At 47.7% G+C, this 10,000-nt stretch overlaps 2 protein-coding genes across 2 annotated transcripts in view; both read right to left on the bottom strand.

The window, feature by feature from the left end:
* The window catches only part of gtdc1 (glycosyltransferase-like domain containing 1), a 20,964-nt gene extending 20,902 nt beyond the window's left edge, over positions 1 to 62 (bottom strand). The window contains exon 1 of the mRNA XM_076139938.1: positions 19 to 62. Within this exon, the coding sequence (XP_075996053.1) occupies positions 19 to 30 (12 nt within the window). The 5' untranslated portion in view covers positions 31 to 62. The remainder of the gene's footprint in view (positions 1 to 18) is intronic.
* Positions 63 to 941: 879 nt separating this feature from the next.
* zeb2a (zinc finger E-box binding homeobox 2a) overlaps positions 942 to 10,000 on the bottom strand; it is a 15,030-nt gene continuing 5,971 nt past the window's right edge. The window contains exons 6-9 of the mRNA XM_076139937.1: positions 8,571 to 8,679; positions 5,976 to 7,930; positions 5,378 to 5,558; positions 942 to 3,164 (exon numbers count right to left, since the gene is read on the bottom strand). Of these exons, the coding sequence (XP_075996052.1) occupies positions 2,536 to 3,164; positions 5,378 to 5,558; positions 5,976 to 7,930; positions 8,571 to 8,679 (2,874 nt within the window). The 3' untranslated portion in view covers positions 942 to 2,535. The remainder of the gene's footprint in view (positions 3,165 to 5,377; positions 5,559 to 5,975; positions 7,931 to 8,570; positions 8,680 to 10,000) is intronic.

The following is a 10,000-nucleotide window of genomic DNA, read 5'->3' as shown; positions in this document are numbered from 1 at the left end:
ACACGAAAACACACTCACCTCTTCCTGCATGTGTCCGCCAGGAAGCGCGAGGTATGCGTCACTTCCCTACGTCATCACGTTACGTTCTGGGCCTCTCTCTGTCTGTCTGTCTGTCTGTCTGAGGTGGTTGCTGGTGTGTGTTGAGTAGTTGCTGGTGTGTCTGAGGTGGTTGCTGGTGTGTTTGAGGTGGTTGCTGGTGTGTCTGAGGTGGTTGCTGGTGTGTTTGAGTGGTTGCTGGTGTGTTTGAGGTGGTTGCTGGTGTGTCTGAGGTGGTTGCTGGTGTGTTTGAGGTGGTTGCTGGTGTGTTTGAGGTGGTTGCTGGTGTGTCTGAGGTGGTTGCTGGTGTGTTTGTGTAGTTGCTGGTGTGTGTTGAGTAGTTGCTGGTGTGTCTGAGGTGGTTGCTGGTGTGTTTGAGGTGGTTGCTGGTGTGTTTGAGGTGGTTGCTGATGTGTTTGTGTAGTTGCTGGTGTGTGTTGAGTGGTTGCTGGTGTGTCTGAGGTGGTTGCTGGTGTGTTTGAGTAGTTGGGTTTGTATCCATTCTAACCTCAAAGAACCTTGTGTGGATCTCCAGTGTGGTTTGTGGGTCCCAGGCGTGTTTCTATGGCGTTTCTGTGTAACCTGGATTGACCCTCAAGCAGACGCTCCCATGAAGAGCTGCTGACAAAACGCTCCGCAAACCTTTCCTGGTTCAGCAGCTGAGGCTGTGAGCGCTAACGCAGCAGCCTAAACACATTTAAATTAAAATAATTCATGCTGATATAAAGAGTTTATTTATTGATGTGTGCAAAGCCGGCGATGATCTGACTGAAGAATAATGTGACGGTAACATGAGGATGCTAAAAACAGCCGCAGTGTGTGAAGATGAGTGTGTGTGTGTGTGTGTGTGTGTGTGTGTGTGAGAGAGAGAGAGAGAGGTTACAGAGGACGTGCGACCAGAAGACTAACAAATAACACAGCTTTATTAAAATTTAATTTGGCTACATTTATTCGAGCATGGTCATTACCAAGAGAAATGAAAAATTCAATAATAATACTTCAGACATGTTGAGGAAGCTCAGTCCTCTTCACCTCTTCACTGGATGAATCAAGTGGAGTTTAAAAATACAGTGTTTCACAATATCATGTATCAAAAGTTCCCCAAATTTAGAATTTCCAGTAGTTAAATGGATTAAAACCAAGAAATAATTGAAATTTCCCAATAGTTAAATGTCTCTCTTCATATTTAGCTCCAATAGTCAAAACAGAATCAATTTACTAAAATATATCTATGAGGAACTCTAATACTGTACACTACAGTATGAAATAAATAAAATTAGGAAATATAAAATGAGTCACATAAATAAAATGGCAATTTTAAAATAAAAACAAAATGAAATTTGTGTTGGAAAATTCAACAAAAAAAGTAATACTGACGAGAGTTTGTGGAAAAAACACAGAAAATTGCACAAACATATGTAAACTAACAAAGTTGCAGCTATCTGCTAATACTGACGAAACAAGATGTTTAATACTGAAGCAGGTGATTGACACTGTACAGGGATGGCACAGGTGAGAAGGTTTGCATATAATAAGGCTCTCTGGACAAAGTCACACCCCCCTCTTCCTCCTCTTCCTCCTCGCTGTCCGTTTTAAGACTCACATCGACAGTTTTTTTTTTTAATCACGCAGGTTTAATTCATGTTCCTTCACATAAAGAATAAAATCAGGAGGCCCAAAAGTGTGTGGTTAGTTTGCAGTCTGGAAAAAAAGGTTAGAACCCAAAGAAGAAAGACGTCACAGTAAAGAGTCAAACACAACGACACTGACGCACGAGCGAGCGAGCATAAATAACTAACTCTGTTTTTTTTCCTTTTCGTAGTGATTACAGGCCAGAGTGCAATTTCCTGATTTGGGCTTTGACACGACACAGGAGACACAGGAAGTCCAGGCCTCACGCTCACCGGCGCACAGAGTCTCACCAGCTTCTGCATGTGTACCTCCTTCTGTTGTGTAGGTTGTGTCATTGTGTAGATGTTTGTGCCTCTCCTCAGCTCTGTCGGTCTTTGATGAACCCTCACTGAGGCAATGGAGAAGGTGCATCTACCTAAGCTTCTGTCTACATGTAGAGGAGCTTTAGAGGCTCTAACACCTGATCATGGATCCATAAGGGTCCATCAGAGACCTACAGACCTGAAGAGGAGGAGAACATCTACACACTGACAGAGGAACACACAGAGTTTGTAGGTGAAGGAGATGAAGATGATGAGATTGAGTGAGATCGCTGAGGTGAGGCTCTCAGAACATGGTAGCACCACACAGGTTTTAGGCCTTTATAATACTGTACATTAAAAACAGCTTCTTTTCATTATAAGGATCATTTTATTATTACTTCTTTTTTATAGGTTTGCATAATGTGGAGTTTGTTTTCCTTCCACCAGCTTCCATGTTGGCGTTCTTCTCTCTCCAGATCAGTTTCACTTTTGCTGGACCAAACAAAAAGACAAAATGAACCGAGCCAACAGGATCTTTGTTTCCTCCTCCTCCTCCTCCTCCGCTTCAGTCTGCTTCCTCTTGCTCCGACTTGCCGTCTGTTTTCCCTTCTAGTGAACTCTCGTCCATCAGATGCGTCGTATCCTTGCCCTCCTCCTCCTCGTCCCTCGTCGAGTCCATCTGGCTCCTGCTGTCGCCCTCGTCCTCCTCCTCCTCCTCCTCCTCCTCTCGCTCCCTGAAACTTGTTTCCCGTCTGTCTCTCACCTCCTTGTACTTCTTGTCCACTTCCTGCGCTCGCTCCTTCGAGCCTCCTCTCTCCGTCCTATCCCTCAGGATGGCGCCGTCTCCGTCCCCGTTCCCGTCCTCCTGCTGGTCCTCGGCATCCGAGTATCCCAGCGGTGGGCCGAGCCCCTGCAGGTAGGCCCTCCTCATCAGTAGCTCGGTGGGCTCTAGGTGGGCCGCCCCGCCTTTGTCCCGGGCCTCCCTTTCGGCCGCCTCCCGCTCCTCAGCCTCCCTCTTGCAGTAGGAGTAGCGGTGGTTCATGTGCTGGGAGTAGGAGCCCGAGTGGGAGAAGCGCTTGCCGCACTTGTCACACTGGTACGGCTTCTCGCCTGAGTGCAGGCGCGAGTGCTCGATGAGATGGTGCTTGTGTTTGAAGGCCTTCTTACAGATCTGGCACTGGTGAGGCCGCTTACCTGAGGAGACAAGGAGACACAAGGAGGAGAGGGGGAGTTAGACTAACACCGAAACATCGCCTCCATGCACACTGAGACATACAAAGAATACAACACAACTTTCAGTGATCAATCCAGGCTCACTTCCTGTCCCGATGGTCAGAATGTGACCGCTACACACGCACAATCTGTTTTGTAGTTCTTTAAGCTCTAAACCTTTTATTCTCCATATGTGTGGTGTTTATATGGGACAGCTGGAGTGGAGTTTAATATCAGATCCATTCCTTCTCAGAGTTACATCTCCACAGCCCAGGACTCTACTGGAGCCCAAAGGAAACGCCTTCCTGTGAGAATACAGGTGGGGGAAAGAAGCATCAAGCTCTTTGCTTCTGTTCACTTTGACTCCTTATAAAAGCTTTTATAAAAAAGCATTACATTTTTTAAACAGTTTCTACTTTGAACCAGGAGCCAAAAGTGTCAAAAAATTAAAGTTATTTAAAGTTAACGATGATTAAAGCCGCTTAGCCATGGCGATGAGCTTGAGGACTGTGAGGCAGCGTCCTGCATCTGCTCGGCTATGGAAACCTCCCAGCTCATTTCAGCCTCTATTTAAGGAGACATCGCTAAGATAAGAAGCTTTCTGAGTTTGTCTGCGAGCAAAGGAGTCGCACTGAGATCAGGTGGTGGCGGGAAACCGAAGCCGTCCGTCTGCGGCGTGTTTTCATGACATCACAGCTCCAGATTAAACCTGACGAGAGGACCGGGGCATCCGTCACATGACAGGACAGACGTGAGCGCTATCTGTGGGAGATAACAGCGCCACCCTGCCAACGCTCATACCTCATGTGTGTGTGCGCTCATACATGTACACACGCACACACACACACGCTGCCTCTTGGGTTTACTACGACTCCGTACTACCATCTGACTGAGGAACAGTTCGGCTCTGTGTTTTGCCAAAGCAGTCAGTCTGTTTCATACTGACTGTCGTCCAAAGCGCACATCCCACGCACACATGCACAAAACGCCTCCCACCCTGTGAATGCCAGCACTGCCACACACACACACACACACACACACACACACACACACACACACACACACACATACCTCCTCACACACACACACGAGGACAAATTGTAGCCACAAATAGGCTTGGAATGCCTGTAACATCTACCATAGCTGGCATACTTTAAGTAACCCCTCGCCCGACACACACACACACACACATGCATGTTCACAAACACGCACACACCCACGACGGGGCAAAAATAAACGAGACGGCGAATTCCTCAACGAGCATTCCTGACAGGGGGTTCTGAGCGAGGGATGATGAAACACGGTGAAAGAAAGTGCAGGTTGCATCTGGTGGTGTGTGTGTGTGTGCGCGCGTGTGTGTGTGTGTGTGTGTGTGGGGGGGATCCCTATTACTCAACAGGTAAAATCAGGAATGTCCAGCTTTGACAGTTTTGTTGAATAAGGCCATATAGTCGTACCATCGGCCAACAGAACCCTAAAGTTGTGTCTTCTTGTCATATTGTCTCTGGCTAAGCGTTACTCTGATGTATTCACACGCTGATCTCTTCTGATCAATAGCAGGGGGCGGAGCTACAGCTTTTCCCATTCACACATTTCTTAGGCAGTACATTTTTGGCAAATTCAGTGTTTAAGTAAAATTGCCACAATGTGTTCAGAGGTGTATGTGTTACTGATGGTGACCCTGTTCAAACAAAGGAACACGTTAAAGGTTTGGAACACCGAGCAGGAAACAAAAAACAACTCCGACTTAATTTGGGGACCAATCAATCAATTACCACAGAATTTTCATGCCATTGTTGGAAAAAAAGATTTCATGGATAAAGTTGGAATATTTCGGGGAAAAAAATCTGTTGAGAAAAAAGTTGAAATTTTGCAAAAAAATATTTTCAGAATTTTTTTTTTTTCAAAAAATTCAGAAAATATCTCGGGACATTAAATCACACCAAAGTTCTCAGAACATTTTGACTCTGTGACTCTGGTAGGGTTTCAAAATCTATCTCGAAAAATAACAACTTTATTCTTGAAATCTCTCTTTTGTGATGTTTCCCACAGCGGCCCTTGCACTCTGCCGTATATGGATAAAGAAAGAAAAGAATGTAAGAAGTTAAAGAAGACATAAAGTATGAGGGGGGGTGAAGGGGGGGGGAGACATAAGCATTGGGGGGGGAACAAAAGTGTCCAGATGTTATATATACCTGTGTGCTCATATTTGTGTCTTAGCAGGGAACTGGTCTTCTGGAATGTTTTGTCGCACAAGTCACACGCGTACATACCACTTTCAGTCTTCTTAATCTTCTTCCTGGAGAGGAGCGACTCGCTGTCTGTCAGGTCGTCCAGGCCTGACAGATAGTCCCCCGTGCCATCCAGTAGCTCCCCCTGCAGGCAGAGGCGCACACAGCGGTGTTTTCAGTACTTTTGCTAATCCCTCACCTGTCCACTTGATACACAGAGACCTTCTTGATACACCCCCCACCCCACCCACCAACACCACCACCTCCTGCCCCATGATCCCTAGTCTCGACAGAGCTTAGTGAGTTCAAACTGCTAAGTCCCCTTTCAGCCACAGGACACCTCAAACTGGGCACATATGGGGCGGGGGTGTTGTTTTACAGGCTGCACGGGATGTGACCCACTGATGGGATCCTCCCAAAAATCACAGCAATCTCATAAGAAGGCAGGACAAGTAGTTAAAATAGTAGTATTTGGTTTTCAAAGTTTCCTTTGAGAAACCATAACACACACACATCATAAATGCATGCACCACTGAGATGACTGACTTTTGCCAAATCTTACCTGGAAACCTGTTTTCCGTTGGTACTTCCTCCTCTGATGCATTTCAGCAAATGTGGCTGCCCCAGTGGCGTAAGTGTAGGCCATGTGGGGCAGGAAGCTCATGGGGTCCAGCCCTGGGTAAGACCTGAGGCCTGGGATGCTGGCCTGAGCAGGCGACATGAAAGTGGGTGGGGGAAATGCTCCGTGAGCATGCAGGGATGTGTACATTGGACCACCAGTGAAGTGGTTAATCCCAAAGATGGGGCTGGTACTCTTCTCCAGCTGATGGACAAGGTTCCCTCCAGCACTGCCATCAGAACACAACATCTCCTTCTTCATGTTGGCCAAATCTAACGGCCCAGAGGTTAGGTCTCTTCCTTGCGTTTCACCATTGCGTTCAGCGATAAAACCATTGGGTCTGGGTCGCTTGTCTCCCACAGAAACGGCCTTATGTGCCATGTGTTTAGGCAAAGACAGGTCCAGTGGGATGTCCCCATGGGTGTCCTCAGATGCCAGGCTGTTTGGAGTGTACGAGCTACTCTGTGAGTTTTTGGAGGAAGTAGAGGAAAGGTTAAGCGGTGAGGGCGTGTTGCTCCTCAAGTGGTCCAAGGGGTCTAGTGGTTTTTCCCCTGTCTGCCGATTGGCTGTAAACTGATTGGACTTTGAAAGTCTGTGGGTGGCATCACCATTGGCGAAGCCTCCAAGTAAATCTATGGCAGAAAGCGATATTGGCTGCTGTCCCAAGGACGACGGTGAGTGGTTCAAGCTGTGGTTGGGGTCAGGAGGGGGTGATTTTCTCTTCAGATTGCTTCCTTGGTTGTTCTGACTCTTCCACTGGGCAAACCATTCATTCACAAACTCTTGAGGAAGGCCAACAGCTAGTGAAATCTTGAGCAGTTCATCTGAGTTGGGCTCAGTGTTCATGGCGAAGTAGGCCTTGAGTACAGACATGTGATCCGTGAAGAGGCTGATGGGACTGGTGGCACCCCGTTCAGTGGTGGGCAGCTGCTCAGAAGACTTGGACCCCCTGCGGCCGGTTGGACTGCCTTCGGCCGGCTGCAGGACGGCTTTGATCTCCTCGTTCATCTTGCAAAGGTAACGCTCGTGTTGATGTAGTGGTATGGGCCCAGGGAAGGTTTCTTTGCAGTACTGACAGGAGAATGGCAGGAATTGGGTCTGGCCATCATGGGACCTCTCCTCACCACTGAGATCTACAGAGTGGTGTGGCCTCTCATTCTTGACATCCACTTGCTTCTTGGAATCATCTATCAGACTTTTGGCTTCATTGACTTTCTCTAGTGTGTAGTCAATAATGCTTTTGGTGGGACTCCCGTGACCCACCACCTGGAATCCAGCCTGTGGAGTGGACAGAGCCAGCTTCTGGTCCTCCATCTGGGCTCCAAGCTCTTTCATGTAGGCCCTGAGTTTGGAGATCTCCTCCGGGTTTCCATCTATCTTCTGCCTGTACACCGTGTTGTCCACAATCTGAAGGACCTTCTGCACTTCACTGAGGTTGTTCCCCAGAGGCCCTGGGTAGCCCAGCAGGGAGAGATCTATCCCCATACCTCCAAGGTGCTGAATGGGGCTGTGGGAGGTGCTGTGTATCCCCAGGGGGCTTCCACCACGGCCAGCTCCGTTCAGGTAGGCCCCCGGTCCCCCAAACCCGTGCTGGGAGGCCATCAGCATTCGGTACTCGTTGAAGTCCATCGGCTCTGCTTTGATGTCGAGCTGGCTCTGGTCTTGCGAGCCTACGGGTCGGCCATTCTCCAGCTTGTGGCGGAGCTGGGCGAGAGCCGGACTGCCGGGGGACGAGGTCATGGAGTTGGGGGAGGAGCTCGGTTTGCCATTGTTTCCGCTGCGTATGCGTCCGTTTATTGCAATCAGGCTGATGCACTTCTTGCTGCTGATGTGGGAGCTGTACGAGCCGGAGTGAGAGAATCGCTTCTTACAGTTGGAACACTCGTATGGCTTCTCACCTACACAAAAGACCAAAGATGGATCCGTTATTGATTCAGTCACAAGACTTTTGAATGCTTGATCGGTATTTTTGTGTCCAATTTATTCCTTGAAATCTAATTTCAATTTAGCTGCATTTATTTAAAAAATAAAATCTTCCGACAGATAAATTGACACAGCCATGGGTTGATTGATAAGTACTGAGCCTGACACAGTGAGCCGGGTTAACCTATTTTTCCAGTTTCCTAAAATTAGTTTTTTAATTGCACTCAACAATTTACATTACATGCATAAATCCATTAATGATGATAAACTGTCTCATAAGGAAGTAAGAGTTTTATAAATGCCAAACTTAAATGTTGATGTACAAAAACACAGGGTTATTTTAAATGACATTCACAAAATTACAGCCCATCAGGGCTCAGAATTGATCAGTCAGCCCTCATATTGAGTCGGTACTAAAGAAGCCTGATTCATTGTGAAATCTGATCAAAGGAAAGTTTTCACGTCTGAATCTTTCAGTTTGGTTTCTGTTCAGCTTTGAGCTCATCCACAGGTCTGAGTTACCAAACAAACACTCCCATAAGTGTGAGTCATTTCTTAGTGAGCAGAGAAACAAACCACATTGCAGCACAGGAAAGAAAAGGGACTTGAACCCACCGCTGTGGATGCGCAGATGCTCCTTCAGGTGGTGTTTGTATTTGAAGGCTTTTCCACACTCGGTGCATTTGAACTTGCGGTTTCCAGCTCCTTCGTTCAGAAGCTGAGACTGAAAACAGAAAACAGAGAGATGTTTGTGCATCAGGGCGACGGGGAGGAGGTTCTGATCTGATAACAAGAAGAAGAGGCTGCTCACTCATCTAAAGGGCTTCTTACTGTTTCATCTTCATTTCATTTCAGAGAAAAGGAAGTCTGTTTTACACTCAGTATTTTGTTTTTCGGGGATGAATCTTGGATTTGTTCAAACAGAGATGTTCAGATGTTAGTGGATTGTTTAACTGCAGGTTCTAATGTAGGGACAGGAAACAGAGTGAAGTTCATCCGGCCTGGTATTAACTGAACTTTAGGTTTCCTGCACTGTGGGATCACACGGCTGCTCCTTCGGAGGAAGTACACAAATAAACAAACACTTAGAGTCACTTAGGGATTAGGACTCTCCAGATACAGTACAGGGGGAGAACATCTGCTCCTGTTCAGAACTGCTGGGTGTGTGTGTGTGTGTGTGTGTGTGTGTGTGTACCTGCTCTCTGCTGGGCTTGTGTGTGTGTGTGTGTGTGTGTGTGTGTGTGTGTGTGTGTACCTGCTCTCTGCTGGGCTTGTGTGTGTGTGTGTGTGTGTGTGTGTGTGTGTGTGTGTGTGTGTGTGTGTGTGTACCTGCTCTCTGCTGGGCTTGTGTGTGTGTGTGTGTGTGTGTGTGTGTGTGTGTGTGTACCTGCTCTCTGCTGGGCTTGAGTGTGTGTGTGTGTGTGTACCTGCTCTCTGCTGGGCTTGTGTGTGTGTGTGTGTGTGTACCTGCTCTCTGCTTGGCTTGTGTGTGTGTGTGTGTGTGTGTGTACCTGCTCTCTGCTGAGCTTGTGTGTGTGTGTGTGTGTGTGTGTACCTGCTCTCTGCTTGGCTTGTGTGTGTGTGTTTGTGTGTGTGTGTGTGTGTGTGTGTGTGTGTGTGTACCTGCTCTCTGCTGGGCTTGTGTGTGTGTGGGTGTGTGTGTGTGTGTGTGTGTGTGTGTACCTGCTCTCTGCTTGGCTTGTGTGTGTGTGTTTGTGTGTGTGTGTGTGTGTGTGTGTGTGTGTACCTGCTCTCTGCTGGGCTTGTGTGTGTGTGGGTGTGTGTGTGTGTGTGTGTGTGTGTGTGTGTGTACCTGCTCTCTGCTTGGCTTGTGTGTGTGTGTGTGTGTGTGTGTACCTGCTCTCTGCTGGGCTTGTGTGTGTGTGTGTGTGTGTGTGTGTGTGTACCTGCTCTCTGCTGGGCTTGTGTGTGTGTACCTGCTCCCTGCTGGGCTTGTGTGTGTGTGTGTGTGTGTACCTGCTCTCTGCTGGGCTTGTGTGTGTGTGTGTGTGTGTACCTGCTCTCTGCTGGGCTTGTGTGTGTGT

This window comes from Genypterus blacodes, unplaced genomic scaffold, assembly GCF_046128005.1.
Source record: "Genypterus blacodes isolate CSIRO-AG114 ecotype Tasmania unplaced genomic scaffold, CSIRO-AGI_Gbla_v1 ptg000487l_1, whole genome shotgun sequence".
NCBI lineage: Eukaryota > Metazoa > Chordata > Actinopteri > Ophidiiformes > Ophidiidae > Genypterus > Genypterus blacodes.
Note: the sequence above shows the minus strand (reverse complement) of the source record. Positions and strands in the feature narration are given on the sequence as shown.